Genomic DNA, 18,440 nt, shown 5'->3' with positions numbered 1-18,440 from the left:
GGACCTAAAAGGCTGCAACCATGTTATCAGAACATCTTATTTCTCGAAACGTTATCTTCTTGTGGAAAGATAAAACCTGAAAATGGTTAAAGCGAGCTTATTTTGAAAATAAATTTGGATAAACTGAATGCCTTGGTAAGACTGATTACAGAAAGCAACAGGGTGTTGTTTATTAGCCTTTCTGTGACTGTCTCATGGTGTTTATGTGTTATGTGGTTGTTGATTGGTTGTTAGATTGTGATATCCATCGTTGCTTCCCAGGAAGGGAGAGGTCAGATAAGGCAGGGCGGGGGAGGATCTGGCTGATGTGTTCATCCCGGTTGTTATCTAACCTCATGTGAAGGGGGGAGTCTAAGGAAGGATGGATTTGGGCTGGCATCAATCTGTTACACTTAGAATTGTAAAATGCATAATAAATAGATCTGAATAACAGATCCCAGCTGTCTGACTGCCTAGCTAATTAGCTTTAGCCCTCCTGCTACAGAGAATGACCAGTTTAGTGCTGTTAAAAGTCTTATTAGTTCAAGGTGTTGCCTCATTTGCACCTGATTTGCATTTGGGAGCTATTACCTATAACCTTTCATATTAACCCTGTTTGTGTGCAGTCACACATCTGGATATCAGCCCTCTGTCATCTGTAAGCCATCCTGTTCTCCCCAGGCTTCTATTTACAAATCCACCGCTGTCTTTACTGTAAAGCTGGTGACGAATCTTTCATTATACGACACTGTCTAGAATCCTGTCAGCTCCGTTTTCCTGGAAAAACCCTCCGACAGAGAAAAATGAGTGATTATTGGTGTTCTTGTTTTGTAAATGTTATGTGTTTTTGTTCCCTTCTTTAACTATGTTCCCTTCTCTTTGCCCCCATGTCAACAGCCTCAAGCTGACCCATCTCTGTTCTATAAAAAACACAGATTCTCTCTCTTGCACTCAAACAAACAGAAGGCCCTAAACTATTTTTATTTCAGCATGTGCTTCTCTAAGAGAACAGTTCCTCTTATGTTTCTAACCCAAAAAGAACATCTAGTCAACAAGGAATTTGGGGGAGAGAGGGAGAATGCCCGGGGCCAGGGGCAAAGAGGTGTGGGGAAGGCCGGGCAAGATACAGAGAGGGGGAATGTTGAACATGGGAGAAGAAGGGATTAAAATGAGTGAAATACAGTCCGTGACAAGTTGACTGGCCTGTCTGTCTAATTAGGGAAGAAGAGGCCTTTCTGCTAGGCGGGGGGGAAACCCCCCTGACTCCATGTACTGTATACACTGATCGGCTGACTGTTGCCCTTGAATAGGTTTGAGTAGGTTTGCTTTGAGTTTCATCACATTTTATTAAAAGCTTAAAAGTCATCCAGATTTTGAGTTTATTCAACATCGTCCACTGTGCTAACAGAAAGGTTTTAGGAAAATATCCAATTGCAATTTCTGCCATTGATTTTGCTAGTGCAATTGAAGTTGTGATGTTGTTTTGTTTTCTATGATTTGGTTAGGAATTGTCCAAATTGTCCAACCACCGTTTCTGTGCTCCGTTATAACATACGTTTAAAATACCAGCACTCAACAAGTAATCTCTTGCAGTATTCGAGAACAAAGATTTCTGCTTGAGCCAGTCTTTGTTGGATACATTAAAAATCAGTTCAGATCAAGTGAAAGGTAAATCAACGGTATTTAGATTCAGGGTGCTTTTCATTATACTGTCAACCACTAAAGCCTGTTGGCAAAAACCGGCCCTTTTAGTGGACGGACATTGCACAATGCTGCACTCTCTCTCAATACCGAGCAATTTCCAAAAGGACCATTCTCCATTAGTCATTAAAACACAGGTTGAAAAACACCAAAGTTACCCTTCTAACAAGATGTGTGAGTGCTTAATCATTATCGCTATACAGAGTATGTCTACTCAAGCTCACTTTTGGTACCAGATCCTTTGCTCTAGTTGGTATGCCACTGGGGAATGTACCTATCTTAATGTAGGCATTGTACTTCACCTTTTAGTATTAACCCAGCTCGCTACCACATACTAACATCAACTTTTTGACAAAGAGGAATGACTCGAGTTGAGAAGACCCGTGCCGTACCATGCATTGGAAATGCGAAGAGACTTAAACTCTTATTTTACCAACTGGAATAATAGTTGAGTGATAAGCCATCTTACAGATGGTGTATGTTGGCAGAGCTGTAGATCACAGTAATTACAATCCCTGCTTCCCTGTGCATCGGGATCCCCCAGGTCTTTCAGCCTTATCCACTGAACATGTCCAAAAACATTTCACATCAAGGCTAAGCACTGAACTGTTTGCACTGCCTGCTCCGTTTTACGAGAAGAGGATGTACAATCAAGTACAGATAGATAGAACGGAAGTGGGGGAGGATGCCGGAATGAGGGGAAGAGCAACATAACCTTCCTAAAGCTTTCCGACGTAAAAAAACCTTTCATCAGGACAGTTGCTGTTAAAGTCCGGAACTCTTTATTTTTAGCAAAGAAAATGCTTTCTAGATGAAAGAGAGACTGTAAAGAAAACAGTCTGCAAACAAATGTGACTTCTGCTTTCTTTGCTGGGGCCATTTTCCTCAAGTCCAAATTGTCCAGCTAACAGACACAGACCAGAGGAAGCGATGAGGAGATGGAATGATGGAGCCATGGTCGAGAAAAGTGCCTCATGTTCCATGTTTTCCAAACACTGAGCTCTAACATCACAGCTGACCCAGCATCCCCCCCCCACCCTACAGACTTCCTGTCAAAGGGTAAAATCTCTTCCTGATAGTTGCAATTATGTTACTGGAGGAATATGTCACTCATTGCTGTAACATTTTTGGCTTTTAATTCAAACATTTTGATATCATCGCTGGCAATTGCACATTGTTTAGGGTTGGGTTAGGGTTCAACCTCTGATCCTATAAATAGACTATAATAAAGCATGTAACAAAAGTAGACACTCAGAACCTCAATGCATTATATTACTATTAGGCAAATAGATGAACATTGTGTTATGATCAGAACTGAATTTGGTCAAAAAGAGTTTACTCTGGAAAAAGTGAAAAAACATAACACGTTATTTGGTGTAGACATTGTTGTCTTCAAGGGACTTGTGTCGAAGTGTTTCTCCGCCACTGCTAAGTGTTAAACGTTTTTTGAGAATATTGCTTCCTGTGCCTTAACCATTTTCTTAATCACTTTAAAAATGGTGGGAATCATCATAGAAATGTAGTTTGGCAATATGTTTGACATAAAATAGTGATTAATATAAGTGAGTTAGAGGTTGTTGCCTTGGGCCCAGGCACCCTGCAGACTGCACTTCACCAGAACTTCAATGTTGTCAGTGAGTCATCGGGATAACACGATCCAACTGTATTGATTTAACATTACAGAGACTGTGAGTGTCCTTCCTGAGTCATCACTTTATCACTGACAGCTCTTGTAATTGCCGAGATAGGCTAGCATGTTTTGAGTTAGAGCTGTGTGTGCGTTTTATGTGTGAGTGTAGCGAGAGAGCAAGGGCATGAATAGTGAGTTAGCGATGTTGATGAGAGCTAAAACCATAAGCATGATAGCTACGTTAGCCAAATTGGACCTCTGCCAGTCCGCAGTGTGTTTGTGTGTGCAGGCATGTGTGCGTGTGTGCGCATGTGTGTGTATGTGCATGCGTAAGCAGCACTAATTGGGCTGTAGGTTTGGCCCTTGTCATATCTAACAGGAAGAGACCGTTTAGATATCTCTGTTAATGGGAATCTTAGATATTGGCACAGGACATCACAGATTAAGGTGATATCTACAAAAAAAGTTATGAACTAGCATTAAACTTTTTGCTTCTCTATAAATTAAACTTCTGAATCAACAGATAAATCCCAGATAGACAAGACAAAGACTTATCCACACTGTTGTTTCTGAGCTCTGCAAAAGGAGATGGGTCCTAAAGCAGAATGTCTGAATGATAAGGATGTATATTTGTCCATATGTTAAACACTGCTGAGGTTGTAGAGGAGTGGAAGTAGTGCTTTGGGGAATCGTATCCATGCCTACTTATCAACAGGATGAATGACAGATGCTCAACCGCAGAGAGAGGGAAGGACTGTGGGATCTGTAATAATGCTGCGTGTTGATTGGTTCACAGGACATTTTTATATTGTTGATCTCTGCCAATCTCATCCCAACCCATGGCTTCCTGCTTTGTTTATTTACCCACATCTATTTTTGTCCAGCTTACAGCCATCAGCCCTTGTTTGGTTGGGAAGGAGGGTGAAGATGGGTGGATGAGAACAGTGCTGTTGTCAACCAATTATAAAACATATTTGTATTTGTTTGCTTTTAACCCATTTGCGATGAAATCAAATCTATAATGACCATTATTTTTGAAAAACCACACCAATTAAAAAAGGTATCACTTATGTTATAATTGTTACAAAATGTTTCCGTATTGAATTTATCCCGAATATGCATTTCTGTTTTCCATCTGCAAAGCTTCACGAGTACATCTGTGCATGTGTGTGTAGTCGTTGTAGTCAAAACGGAGCTCCACAAGAGGGATATGGATCCCCTCGGGTCATTAAGGCTCCAACACAGGGACCTATGTGACCTGCGATATCTTCGGCTTCCCTCTCAGCTGCTTGGAGCAAAAACGCAACAGCTCGAGACACAGACCCCATTCTTTCTTTTTGGGGTCAAAACAAAGTGTGGGAACAAGAGACAAAGACCGAGAGAGGGAAACATGTGCTGAACAGGAAGAAAAAGAAAAGAAAAAAGAAAGAAAAGACAGATAAAGGCTTTTTGATTTGGCCCCACGTACAGTAAAGCGCTAAAAAGTGTGATATGGGACTCCTAAATCGGGAGGATAGAAGTCTTTCACCCATAGGTGTTGTTTTCACTTAACCGTTGCCTTGAAGTCCCCTCGTGCAAGCTGGGTGCTTTGTGGTTTTCTCATGAAGTCCACCTTGTCATGATTAAGGGGCATTAGACATGTGGGGTGCATTTGAAGGATAGTCATAAAGCTAAGCTAGGTCACTCTCAGCCCTGTCATAAAACCCAAGTGGCTTTTTGACCACAAGACGTGCATACAAAAAGTTTTAAAGAGGACATTATTATGCTCACTTTCAGGTTCATATTTGTATTTGTATCTCTACTGTGACATGTTTACATGCTTCAACATTCAGAAAAATAAGTATGTATTTTTGTCATACTGCCTGTGCTGCAGCACATAGCTCTTTTTACCCTCTGTCTGAAACCAGAGCCCAGTCTGCTCTGATTGGTTTTCTGGCCGGCTCTGTTTTGATTGGTCAAAAACGTAGAGATTTCACGCTCCCTTAGCAAATCATGTACACAATGTTGGAGCGCACGACAATAGAAGCGTGAGTGTTTACATAGTGATGTCATTATGTTACAGAAGTAACCGAGGAGTTTCAGGCGGGGGGAGGGGGGATGTGTGGGAGAGAAACTCCCCCTTTGCAGACCCTTTATATGCACAAAAACATACAAAACACACTACAGGAAAGGGGGGAAAGCATTAGGCTCCTATTTAATGTAATCTTATATTCAATGTTTGTCCCAGTGTATTAATGGGATCATGGACTTCATATAATATGAAATACCATTGGCAACCATTTAGAGAAAAAAAGGTTTAGTCAGGCTGGCTAGACTTCCAAAGCGAGGATTTAAAACAGAGATACCTAATTGATCAAGCGTGATACATTGTTAAGTCGTAACTATTACATAAGTCTTCCCCAAGCTTGCACATGAAACCACATGACAAACAGCTTTCCAGACTATTTATTTTTGGGTGAAATTCCAGTGCAACTGCACTAAGAAAGTCAGTAAGTAAGTGGCTTGAAGGTAGTACAGGACTGTTTCGGTATTTTGAACATGTAGTTAACGTTACATTACCAGAATGCCAGAATTACAACATGTACAGTATGTTCAAATTAGCATGGCAGTAGTTGCTTTGTTCTATTTGTACCGTCATGTGTCTAGTCACTTCTCTGTAGGTACTTGAAGCTGACATACCCGTCTTACTAACATTGTTTAGAGAAGAAATTGCTCTCTGGGGTCTTTATGCTCTGTTTACTTTCAAAGCCCGCTATATTCTTCTATAGCTTGATCGCTGATGATGGTGATGAAAGGTCTCAAGGTCACGGCCAGCATCAGCTTTCACTGCTGATTTGTTGCAGCTTTCATCAGTGCCCTCTGATTGGCTCTCCCAAGAGAGCTTAAGGAATGGGGACACTATTTAGGCTAACCATCAAAGCAAATATGGCATGTGTTTATATGTAGCTACAGGGCGATTAGACCCTGATCACTATCTGTTTATCTACAACACATTGTTGCTGCATAGTTTTAGTCATGTCTTCATACCTGAATGACAAATTGGTTGTTTGCCATTTAATCCGAATGACCGAGGGACAGTATCAGGCGCATGTTGTGAAACAGTCGCCGTTTCAAACCCATTAACATTGCGAATTGAAACAAAACTACATTGTTAGGGATAGAAGATGGTTTGGGGTCAAATTAAATGTTTGGGTAACTTAGGTAATGTTCATTATGTAAGGTGTAAATCCCAAAGTTCCCTCCAGAGGGAGTTTCTCTCCCCCCTGTCAGAAAATGCCTCCATTGGACTCCTTTGTTTACCTACGTAACATAGTGACATCACTATGTATCAAACGTGCGGCTAGCGCTTCAAAACATTGTACATACTAGGGGGCGGAGGTTTCCACACATCTCTAAGCAGTTGACCAATGACAACAGAGCCGGCCAGTTAACCAATCAGAGCAGATCTGGCTTGGTTCTGGTTTCAGACAGAAGATGAAAATAGGTGCTGCAGCACAGGCAGTATGAAAAAAATAAAGAGCTTTTTGAACATTAAGGCAAGTAGACATGTCACAGTAAAGCGACAAAATACAAATATGAACCTGAAAATGAGCATAGTATGTCCACTTTAATTATGTAATGAAAAATATGTCAACGTTGACCTATAGTTTTTACACTCGACAATGTTTCGGAAAGTGTTGGATCAAAAAATGGCTGCTGTAACAAAAAAAGAAAATAAGGGAAAGCTGTGTAGTAAAATGGGTCATGTGGACAGAAAATTACAAAAGTAGAGTAGACATGTGGAGATTATCCGGGCTGAACAAAACCTGATCCGTCTCTTAAATGTGTGTCAACCACAGACCTTATTTCCAGCTATTTTCCAAAATCCTATGGAGAAATTGCATTGGTTTTTGTCGAAGGAACCGGAAGAAACTTACTTCCGGGTTTTTAGGACGCGTCACTGTGGCACTCTATTCACACGCATATATACTGTGGCAGGCTCTCACAAACACACCAGCTTCTCACACTAATAACATACCAGGGCTGCTACCTCAGCCCTAGTTATCCCTCTTGGAACCCACAGCTCTTAAGCAATGCGTTGAGACTAGAGAGCTGTGCATTATCCATTAGCCATGCTTCGTCTGGCTTTGATGGATCAAAGGGCATGTAAAGGGCTGCAGGACCAAGGGCCACTGCAGAAAAACAAAAAGCGGACAGATAGGGAGAGGACAGAGGGCTGACAGATGGAGATGGAAGGAAGAGGGCAGGGAAAGGGATGGAGGAAAGTGTGGGGGGGGGAATGCTGAGGGTTCTGGGGGTCACGGCTCTCTCTTGGAGTCACCAGCTGGACTGTGCTGAAACAAGGCAGCTGAGGGCAGCGTAACAACTAGGGCATTTGCAGATCCTCCGCTAAGCCCATTTTCACAAGTTAGAATATGCCCTTTACCATTCTACACCCTTGCAAAAAGTTTCATGCATATTGGGCCAGTCGTTCTTTTCCTTACTCCTGCTTACAAACTGTCAAAGAAACCAACAAACCACACCAAACACAGAAGCCTATTACAGATATAAGTAAGTAATACATTAGTAAGTAGTATGTATTGTTGCTTTAGACATATTCTTCACTTTGATGTCATTGTACTGCTCTCAAGCTTCTTCACTGCTTTACTTTATTTTTAAGAAGATTTTAGGCATGTAACCAGCACAGTCCGGAGCATGTTAGGACAAGCATGTTGTGGGTCTTTGTCTTTTTTCAAGGATATTTGGTTACTTGGAATCAAGCCTATGACCTTCCAGTTCAAGACACTTAAAGACCAGGGACCACGAAGACGTAAGAATAACAGTGGCGGTACAAAAGGAAGGCTGAAAAGATTTCAGGAGAGCTTTGTGGGAATGCTAAGAGGAAGACAAACAGGAAGGCGTTTCATAGAAATCGATTAGAGTAGAAAAAAGAAAGCAGAGAAAGGGGAAGGAAGTATTGAGATTGTAAGAAAGAGGAGGTTGAGAGAATACACAAAGCAAGACTGAGGTGAGGAGAAATTGGATTGAGACTAGGAAAACAAAGAAGTGGAAAGTACAACATTTGGAAGAAATGTAAGGGAGAAAAGAAGCTGCTATACAAAATGGCAAAGTAAAGAGGGGATGTAAAAGGGGATGAACATTGGACGGAGAGATGAGATGGGTGGAGGTCTATTAGCAGGAAGTTTGTGCGTAAGTGTTGGCCTGGGGAGATGGAATCTGGTATGGTGTGTTTGTTCTGGCTTAGCTGCCACCCTTAGCAGGCCCCTTCCCTGGGCACTGGGAGAGAGGGATGCAGAGGAATAAATGGAGGGGAAAGGGACAAATCAGAAATAAGAAGTAAATGTGTCAAATTAGGTATAGTGTGATGCATGCTGTCAGAAAAAGAAAGGGGTACACATTCAAAATGTGGTAACCGTCGTCATAACAAGTGGAAATTTGAGACAATGTGGATGGTGTGGACTACTTCCAAGATTAAAGGAGAAACTGGAACCAGTGAGTCCAGAAGGTTCTCATTTGTCTTGTTAGACGCTAGTTGAATTGCTTGGATTTTCCAAAGATACCACCAGATTTCATTAGGAGTTTTGTGGCTTCCATTTTAATGTCTGGCACATCGAGCCCTACGAAGCAAGCATGAGGCGTTTGCTGACCTGGTGACATACAGCACTTACCCAACCTCTCAGTTTTCTGTGGACTTTCCACATTTTAATTCTTCTTCTAGGATAGCGTATTGTCTCAATGTCAACATCATCAAGCTTTATAAGGCTCGAACATTTATTGCAGAGTGGACCCAAAGGCAGGAGACTACAGGCATCAAGAACTTGAATACAAACTAATCTAAAGAGGTAATTAAGTGCAGATGGCGTATAAGCTCAGGTGAAGGGAGTGAGGTGATTAGGCAGGAGAAGAGGAGGATTCTGATTGGCTGGAAAAACAGTGTGTTCATCCCAAAACTCTGTTCGGTTTTTTGGTGCCGTATTTTTGCCGTATCTTGGCATGTGGGTTTCATATGTCGTCTAGAGTCATTCTCGTTGATTTGAAAGGGACTTTTTGATGTCCATCCTCTGATCTAAAAGAAAGCCCTGACAACTAAAATAACACTAATCTACATCAGCTTGAGGGAACTAGGACATGGTCATAAATTGGGTTCAGACTGGGAATAAATAAAGAACCACAACACAGGATAAGATTTTACATTCATTTCCCAGTGGAGATGGAAAAAACTAACATTAATTCTTAGAGTGAGTCATGCAAGAACATTGTCCAGTTAGTCACTTGATAGCCGAAAGCGAACCGGTTTCCTGCGACTTCTGTCAGAAAAGGCGAGTCTCGATTTAGCTCATTATCTGTCCGTCTGGCTTCCTGTTGATGTCCGTAGTTACGTACAAGCATAAGTAGGAGACCGAGCTTGATTTTAAAGTAAGAACACACACTGTACAACACACACACACACACATGCACTGAGGTGACACACCCTCAGGTTCAGGGCCCGTCCAACTTCCCTTTTGTGCACAATGAGATATACACAAGCCCTTGCCCTTTTCCTGTATCCAAATAAACAGTCCAAAAAGGGCCATGTAGCAGGAACACTGCTGTGTGTGTGTGTGTGTGTGTGTGTGTGTGTGTGTGTGTGTGTGTGTGTGTGTGTGTGTGTGTGTGTGTGTGTGTGTGTGTGTGTGTGTGTGTGTGTGTGTGTGTGTGTGGGTGGGTGGGTGGGTGTGTGTGCCATGTGTTGCGTGAGTTACGTAAGCATGACTGTGGCCCCCTTCATTAGGGCTGCTGTTCGGCTCCTGCTTCCTTTGGTCACAGTTCATTGGCCTGTAGGCTTATTATAACAGACATGGGAGTTGGATGTGTCACTCCCTATGTTTCTGTCTCAGTGTTCCTCGAGGGGTGTATTTGCCTTTTCATTTCCCCATACTTTACAAACATGCTCTAAATCAGGGGTTCCCAACCTTTTTTCCCAAGAGCCCCCCCAAATGACTCCTGTTGGAAGTAGCGCCCCCCCCCCCCCCACACACACACACACACACACACACACAAGGGGTGCTACAAAAAAATGCTACAACTACTCAAACTGGATGAATGTGAAGTATTTTGTTAAAGGAGGATGAAAGCGTAATTAAGGAGCACTATTGGAGTGACTTTGATGGTTAATGGACTCAGGATTAATTCATTTGGATTCCCACTGTATGAAGAAATTAAAGGATGGCGCAGAAGTGGAAACAATTCACAAAGGGATTCAACTGTTTAAAACACATGCTCAAAGTAAGCCGGATTTTGCCGATGTGTTTATGTGGATTCAAAAGTCGTAAATAATCTACAAAATGGAGGAGACCGATCTGTTTATCTACAACACATTGTTGCTGCATAGTTTTTGTCATGTCTTCATACGTCAATGACAAATTGGTTGTTTGCCATTAATTCCGAATGGCCGAGGGACAGTATCAGGCGCATGTTGTGAAACAGTCGCCGTTTCAAACCCATTAACATTGCGAATTGAAACAAAACTACATTGTTAGGTTAAGGGATAGAAGATGGTTTGGGGTCAAATTAAATGTTTGGGTAACTTAGGTAATGTTAATTATGTAAGGTGTAAATCCCAAAGTTCCCTCCAGAGGGAGTTTCTCTCCCCCCTGTCAAAAAATGCCTCCATTGGACTCCTTTGTTTACCTACGTAACATAGTGACATCACTGGACAATGACCATGTTTTAGAAATGCGCTTATCCAGACAAGCCTGGTTTGGACACTTTACAGGCAGAAGAAACATTTCTATTAATGAAAGAATTATACATTTCTTTCTTTTTATGCCTTTAATACTAACTTGAATTTTTATTTAAATTAATCAATTATTTTATATATTTTATTGTAATGTAGAGACAATGCTTTTAGTGACAATCATGTATTGCCTTACAATTATATGGAAAAAAGAAAAATGGAGAAAAAAAAGTCTAAATATGATATTTGGCCTCAAATCATCTGAGGCCTGGCGCCCCCCCTGCGATCTTTGGCGCCCTAGGTTGGGAACCACTGCTCTAAATCATCAGCTGCACTTGTATTTTATGTGGCACTTGAGTGCATCTAAGTAGTTTTACAGACAGTGTGTATCCTCTTTTTTGTGTAGCTCTTAAAAATGTCACTACATGTAGTCCTCCCACAGTCTGGCCTCAACAAGTTGCACTGCTGAGCTGTCTGATATAAATAATATCCTAATGTTAGGTGGGCAGTGCCCCAGGTAGTCAATTAAGATACAAGGTACAAATGTTATGATTTCCTCTGCAGTTAAAAATTCCTGGTCAACAGGCCCGGATTGGCCATCGGGAGGACCGGAAGGTTTCCCGATGGCCCGGCCTGTTAAGTGGCCTGCTGGCCTGAGGAATCTTTTTTTTTTATGTAGCCCTATGTATTGTGAACGCAAAGCTGGGCAAATGTGGGTCTAACTCTGCCTCACAGAGGGTGACTGGCTGTCTACATGATGTAGCCTGCCGACTTTTCCAACCCACTTTCATACAGATCATACACTAATGCCCTCGATTGGTCTCTGTGTGTCATTCAAGCTCGGGAGGGTGTGTATGTGTGGCGCGAGCGAGCGAGAGAGAAAGCGCGCGCACCGGTTACGTGTATTGTTGTTGTTAGCATCTGGTGCTAGCTAGCGGCGCTAACTGATATAATGAGCTGTCAACAAGGTGGAGGAGAGTCCTCAGGAGTCCTCTCCTGTCAGACTGAGAGACTGATAACTACAGCTCAGGTGAGGTAAAGGACTCTTGAGTGATAGTTAACTTAGTCTAAGTTCTCCGTTCTCAAACGGTTCGGTCACCATTTATGTAAACACATATTTCGATTTGAAGGGGGAGTGGGTAGTAAAATATGCATGAATAATAATTTTAAAAAATGCTAACTAGGTGAAAAAAGGTAAGATAAACTTTAAAAACGTGTTGAGAGCTAAAACTAGTCTTTGCTGCTGCCTCAAAGAGGAGCAGGAGGGAGAAGGGGGAGACGGGTGAGGCTGGTTCAGGAGCCCAGACACACTCACAACTATAAATGAACCAAAAACAAATAAATAAACAATTCTCAATGTTTTTTCATATTGGATATGGTATGTTAATGGTTATGGCCATGTTCTTATGATTATTTAAATGTTTACAGTTCTGTTTCATATGGATCTAGTCTCTTTATTTCCCCCTCAAAGTGCAGCAGATTGATGCATTTAAGTCCAACATTTATACAAAAACGTTACCGGGGGGGGGGGGGGCATGCCCCCAGACCCCCCAAGAGGATTTGAGGTCCACCTCCCCCAAATACAGTATGTTCACATAGATCGGTTCCTAAATAGATTTAACCATTTTTTTTTAAATAGTAACCCATGTCCATATGTTTATTCTGGGGTAGTAGATTTCAAGTTTAGGGCTATCACTATGGGCAGCAACGCTGTAAATATTGACAAATAAATCCAGGAAAATGGCACAAAAGAAAACTTGATAGTGGCCTGGCTGGGTGTATAATTCCCGGCCTGACTAATGGCGCATTTCCACTGCAGCGGGTAGCCCCGTTTAAGCGTCCTTAATCGTCCTCAAGCGGCCAGGCCAGTTTTTGGTGGCCTTTCCATATAGCGTAGCACCGGCTAGCGGGTACTTTTTCCCTCTTTTTCCGGCCCCATAAAATCGTGGTTCTATCAGGCCAGGTCCAGGGCTGAACTAGTGACGTCAACACTCTCGACTGCTGATTGGTCAGAGAGAATCGTCACAAGATCGCGCGCGAGATCATCCCTAGCGTTGCATATATATATCTAGAAGCAAGCTTGCAGCATTTTTATACACAACATTTTTTTAAACGGAGGAGCTACAAAAATGGCAACGTCAAAGAAAAGCACACCGTGGTCGACCGAGGAGGTCATTGGGGATGATAAAATCCAGTGGCAGCTCGACGGAACAACTCGAAATGTGAAAGTGTTCCAGGATGTCTCTGCACAGATGCCCCGCCTACACCGCGTTGCTGCCCCAGGTCCTAAACTGTAATGGAAATGCGCCACGGCCTCGGACGGCCAGCGAGGCAGCCCGAGGCCTGACGCCTAGGGACGCTTAAACGGGGCTACCCCGCTGCAGTGGAAATGTGCCATTATTGTCCCAGTCCGGCCCTGCTGGTCAATGCCAGTTATTGTTTGTTTTTGATTGATCTATTTAAGATATTTGATATATGTTGTTATTACTTCTGTATGCCAAGTTTTGGTCCCCTGCATTTTTTTAGGGACAAGTTGAATTATTTAAATTATTTGAATTGAGTAGATCAGGGGTTCCCAAACTTTGCCATGCCAAGGACCCCCATATATCATTATCCTCTGGCGGGGACCCCCCTGTTGCAATATAAAAAAAAATGATGTGTACAAGTGCCTCGCAATGGAGCATGCAGTGTGTTGCCACTACAATTGGGGCCTTCTGCCTGATCGAAGCTGTCACTCCGCTTGTTTTGCCTGTCATAGCCCCACTGCCCTATCTGAACAAACACCCACACAACGAGACCAGTCAAGTCCATTTGAGATGATGTACTCATCTAGAACTTGGAAAATGTCTCTTCATGTGGTCCTACCTTCCAGTGCTTTGTAAAATAATATTTCCTCAACAAAGTTGTCTTCTGAAATAAATCTGATGCATGCAAGCAATTCTGTGACATTTGTGCTCTCATCCAGCTGCAGAGCGAAACATTCACTAGCTCTCACTCGCTCCAAAAGCTGAGCAGATACTCAGTTTCACTCTCAGTAGCGGCAGCTCGATTCTGATTGGCTTGAAGGGCGGTCATGATTCAAAAACAAAAAATATTAAAAGATTGGCATCAAAGGACACATATTTTGATAGATATGTAGTTATTAATAACATATATAAAAAAATATATATTAAACTTTTAAAAAAAAAAATCCAGTTTCCCTCAAACTTTGCGTGACCCCTCTGGCGCCCCCTGGAGCCCCCCCGGGGGGGTCGGGGCCCCCACTTTGAAAAACACTGGTCTAGATCAAATTGGGCTGTTGTTTTTTTTTGTAACCCCGCTTACAAAAAAACACATTTAACCAAAAACATAGCGTCCTTGGCAGAGATAACTACTTTATTTTTTGTATTTTCTGATTCAAACCATTTTAACATTTTGAAAAATACCTTTTGCTTTTCACAAGAGTTAAGTTCTGGAACGTTCACTTACTTTGACAGTCCTGTTAAGCTAGGACCCCAGTTACAAGCTAACTTTTAAACATTTAACAGTCAACAAACACCTTTGCATTTATCGTCTATTTTCCATCTGTGGTGTAAAATCCAAAGAGGTATCTTATGTAACCTCTGAAATAGTTTTGTGTCATAACATTACTTCTCCGCGTGACATGCTAGTTTTCTTTACTTTGTTGTTAGCAAAGGGAACATAATAGCCTAGCTAACTGAGGCTAATGCTATGTAAGCTCTACAATACCAGGCTCATAGTATTTCCTCTTTTCTTCCCCACAATCGCTGTTATGTTATATTTTTTAAACATCTTACTTTAAGTCAGTTCTCAATTCTATACAATGCAATATTACATTGCTAACAAGCGATTAGCTAACTTTTTTAGCAGCAACAATGTAGCACTGCTTTTCGTTGTTTTGTTAGTTTGTCGCTTGTAGTATAGCATACATTTCTACCTGCTCAAGCAATATATTTTACTGAAAAATATGGGAATGTTATCAAGTCTTTAGTTTCAATATTAAATCAGACTTTGGTGTCTTTTGTGGATTTATCCATCTTCCTGTCTGAGGACTCTGTCCTGAAGCAGTTTTTTCCCTGTGTGCAAACCTTGTATTCACATGTGGCTGTCTTTGTGTGTTCCAGGTCACCTCGGCATGCATCCCAGCTCCCACCAATGATCTGGTAAGTCTCCTTCATCTCTTTTCCTTTGTAGCATTCTGTCTTTAAGTGCAGTTTTCCCTCTCTGTCTGGCCTTAGTAAAGAGCTATGGCTTCCCAAAACCACTGTATGGTTTCCTCTTGCTGCATTCCTTTTGGGAAGCCGAGCCCTCAACCCAGTTTGAGCACAGTTTGAGCACTGCTGGATTCCAGAAAAAACTGTTGATGTTGCTACAGGAAGTAGTAATGTTTATCCATTAGAGTCTGTTTGTTTAATTAACTCTCCTTTCCTTCCTCTGTGTCCCCCTCATCTTCCTCTCTCTCACCTCCTTTCGACCTCCTCCATTTATCCAACGTCCTCCTACCATCCTACTCTTCACACCCTTATCTCCTATCTTCTACTTCCTATCACCTTTTCTTACATCCAGCAGCGTCGAGGGACCGCTCCTTCTCGACACATCCAGCACCTGGTGAGCATACTTACACCTCACATCCTGTCTCCTTGTCTTCCTCATCTTCATACTTTTTATCTGCATCTTCCATTTTCTGTCTCCACCCTCCATCCCCAGTGTCATGCTATCTATCTTGAAAAAGTCCAAACCTGTTAGGGAAAATGTGAAAATATCAAGAAATCTTTTTTTGAGGATCTAATAGGCTGCCTTGTTCATTACGCTCCATTTTAGTGAGGTGCCGAGAACTCCGCTCTGTACTTGCTATCTTTCAAGTTGTAACACTACACAAATTGTGTTTGGTTCAAATGGCTTACTCGTTCATTAAGTGGAAAATAAATAAAGCATCTGAGCTTGAATGGACCATGCATTTGGATAATGGGATGGCCAACTGTATCTTTTCTTTTTTACAGGGCTCCACCAAGTCTCTGACCTACACCAAACAGAGGAACACCCTGCCAAGGTAAACTTCATTACATTCATTTCTTATAATATACATGTTTTTTAAATTTATTACTTATTTATTTAAGTATGTTAGCACTGAGAAACAACGGAGAAATGTTTGATCAAAATAATAAATGCATTTATGTTTCCTTCCAGGTGTTTTTTTTTTCCTGCAGTAGACTTTGTTTTATTGGCAAATGTTTAATTCCTTAAGGGGAGAAATGTATTTTAATGTGCTACTTTTAGTTTAATTTAGAGCATATGGTGGTGGTGCATTACAGCCTCTTGTGGCTGACATGAGTATTACAACAACAAACGACAACATTTGATGGGAACATTTCAGGTTTAACTGACGGAAAATGAATACAATAAGAAAGGACTTTTCCAGTTCCTAAGCCATAAACACATTATAGAAAATATATATTATTTGCCTCCTCCTTCTGTATATTGCTTTGCTCCAGAGAAAACACATATCCACTAATTGGCTATGAGTTTCCACATCTGCACTGCTCTTCACTTTGCTCAAACCATTATTCTTTTTATAATACCCTCCTCACAGTAATGGCAACCGTCTTCATCCTTTCAGGATGGTTAAGTATCAGTCATGTGTAGGAACAAGTTGGCTTCCTTCATGTCACACATAGTATCCAATTTCTCTATTTTCCTTTTTCTCTCCATCCATGCATGCAGCCAGAGGTTTGGGTCAGAGTGTGTTCGTGTTGATCTGCTGCAAACAACCCGTGACCTTATGCTCTCTTTTAACCCCCCTCTGCGTTTCCTTGTCCAGGAGCTTCAGTGTGGACCGTGTGATGGAGAGAGTCATGGAGCGCCACTACGACTTCGACCTGACCTACATCACCGAGAGGATCATCTCTGTGTTCTTCCCCCCGAAGCTGGAGGAGCAGAGGTACCGCGTGAACCTGAAGGAGGTGGCGGCCATGCTCAAGTCCAAACACCAGGACAAGTTTCTGGTTAGTGATTACAGAAGTTCTTTGGTGCTTGTTACAGCAGTGATTTCACTTCCCTCCTTAGAGTATTCTGGAGAAACTTGTTGCACAATAGAGTCACACAGGAAGCCACAAAATATACTTGGCAACCCACAAATAAGCAGTTTGTTTTATTCTGTCACTCCCATGATTAACATCGTTTCTGTTCCAGCTCCTGAACCTCTCCGAGAGGCGTCACGATATCACACGACTATACAAGAAGGTAGACTTTGTCCTCGCACATTTTGGGAGAATTCAGTGCACAGCTTTACATTAAATCACCTCAAACAACATGATCCGTTTCTCCATCTCAATCTACAGGTTTACGATTTTGGCTGGCCAGACCTCCACGCCCCACCGCTGGATAAGATCTGTGCCATATGTAAGGCCATGGAGACGTGGCTGACCTCTGACCCCCAGCACGTGGTGGTCCTGCACTGCAAGGTTAGAGTTCGCTGCCATGTTGTTGTTTTTTCCCTAGGCAGATGCCCCACTGTTTGCCAGGCTTCCAAACAGGCAGATGTTCCCAAATGTAGTTTTGTTGCTATACATATGGAATTGTAAACACAGCTAATTTGCTAGTTTTAACCTGGGTAGGGGACTTATTCTGCACATTATAGGTGATCGGGAGGCTGGGTACCAGTTCCAGCTACATGAAATTAAACATTTTTACAAGTGCCTTCACAATGAAAACATGCCTCTCAAATGATATTAACGTTAACATGATGCAGGGAAATGCACCAAGCTGCTCTCAACTCTTAATATGGAGCCAACAGGTGATCTTAATAACCTCCAATCAGCTCAGGGGGAGAGGGACACTCAGCTGAAATGAACAGCAAAAAGGAAATTAGTACCAAAGTCTGAGGGTAGGTGATATTTATATTAAAAAACAACATTTAGTAGTGATGTTATGTATTGCGCCGAGGCTTCGGAGCGTGTGTCGAGTAATCCCCGAAGCATTTTGTGAAGCATGTATCGAGGCTTGTATCGTTTTGGGCCAGTGACGTCATCAATGACAAATGAAGCCTCGCTGCCTGTCGATACCACCTGACTGCTTCAGAAAGTGATTCCGATCGGTTGAACCCATGGTTGAACCGTTGAACCACAACGCTCATAATACCCATGGATGTATAATAAGAACCATGGAATGGAATTGAGTTAAAAGAGCTCAAACCCTCACTTATATAGAGGTCGGAACATGTCATAAGTATAAATACATACAAGCATAAATAAATGTAGGAATAAAAACATGAATAAATACAGGAATAAATACAGGAATAATTTGATTAAATGTGAACCTATAAACAAAATAAGACCTGGTTCCCTTAGGCAAGCATATACGGTTGTACAGATGGCAGTTAAATCTGGCCTAACACAGGTGAACTCGTGCAAAGGA

At 41.9% G+C, this 18,440-nt stretch overlaps 1 protein-coding gene across 9 annotated transcripts in view; it reads left to right on the top strand.

The window, feature by feature from the left end:
- Nucleotides 1-18,440, top strand: part of tns2a (tensin 2a) — a 79,843-nt gene that overhangs the window by 37,862 nt on the left and 23,541 nt on the right. For 4 of the 9 annotated variants that reach the window (XM_079677501.1, XM_079677502.1, XM_079677499.1 and 1 more), the window contains exons 4-9: nt 15,152-15,190; nt 15,594-15,635; nt 16,028-16,077; nt 16,846-17,029; nt 17,217-17,267; nt 17,366-17,488. In XM_079677501.1, coding sequence (XP_079533627.1) covers nt 15,152-15,190; nt 15,594-15,635; nt 16,028-16,077; nt 16,846-17,029; nt 17,217-17,267; nt 17,366-17,488 — 489 coding nt within the window. Of the gene's footprint in view, nt 1-11,936; nt 12,058-15,151; nt 15,191-15,593; nt 15,636-16,027; nt 16,078-16,845; nt 17,030-17,216; nt 17,268-17,365; nt 17,489-18,440 lie in introns of those variants that run through there. The other 5 variants (XM_079677506.1, XM_079677505.1, XM_079677500.1 and 2 more) reach the window with 5 other exon arrangements.

This window comes from Notothenia rossii (genome assembly GCF_949606895.1).
Source record: "Notothenia rossii genome assembly, chromosome: 4".
NCBI classification, from domain to species: Eukaryota; Metazoa; Chordata; class Actinopteri; order Perciformes; family Nototheniidae; genus Notothenia; species Notothenia rossii.
The sequence above is the reverse complement of the archived record's forward strand: the minus strand, read 5'-3'. Positions and strand labels throughout refer to the sequence as shown.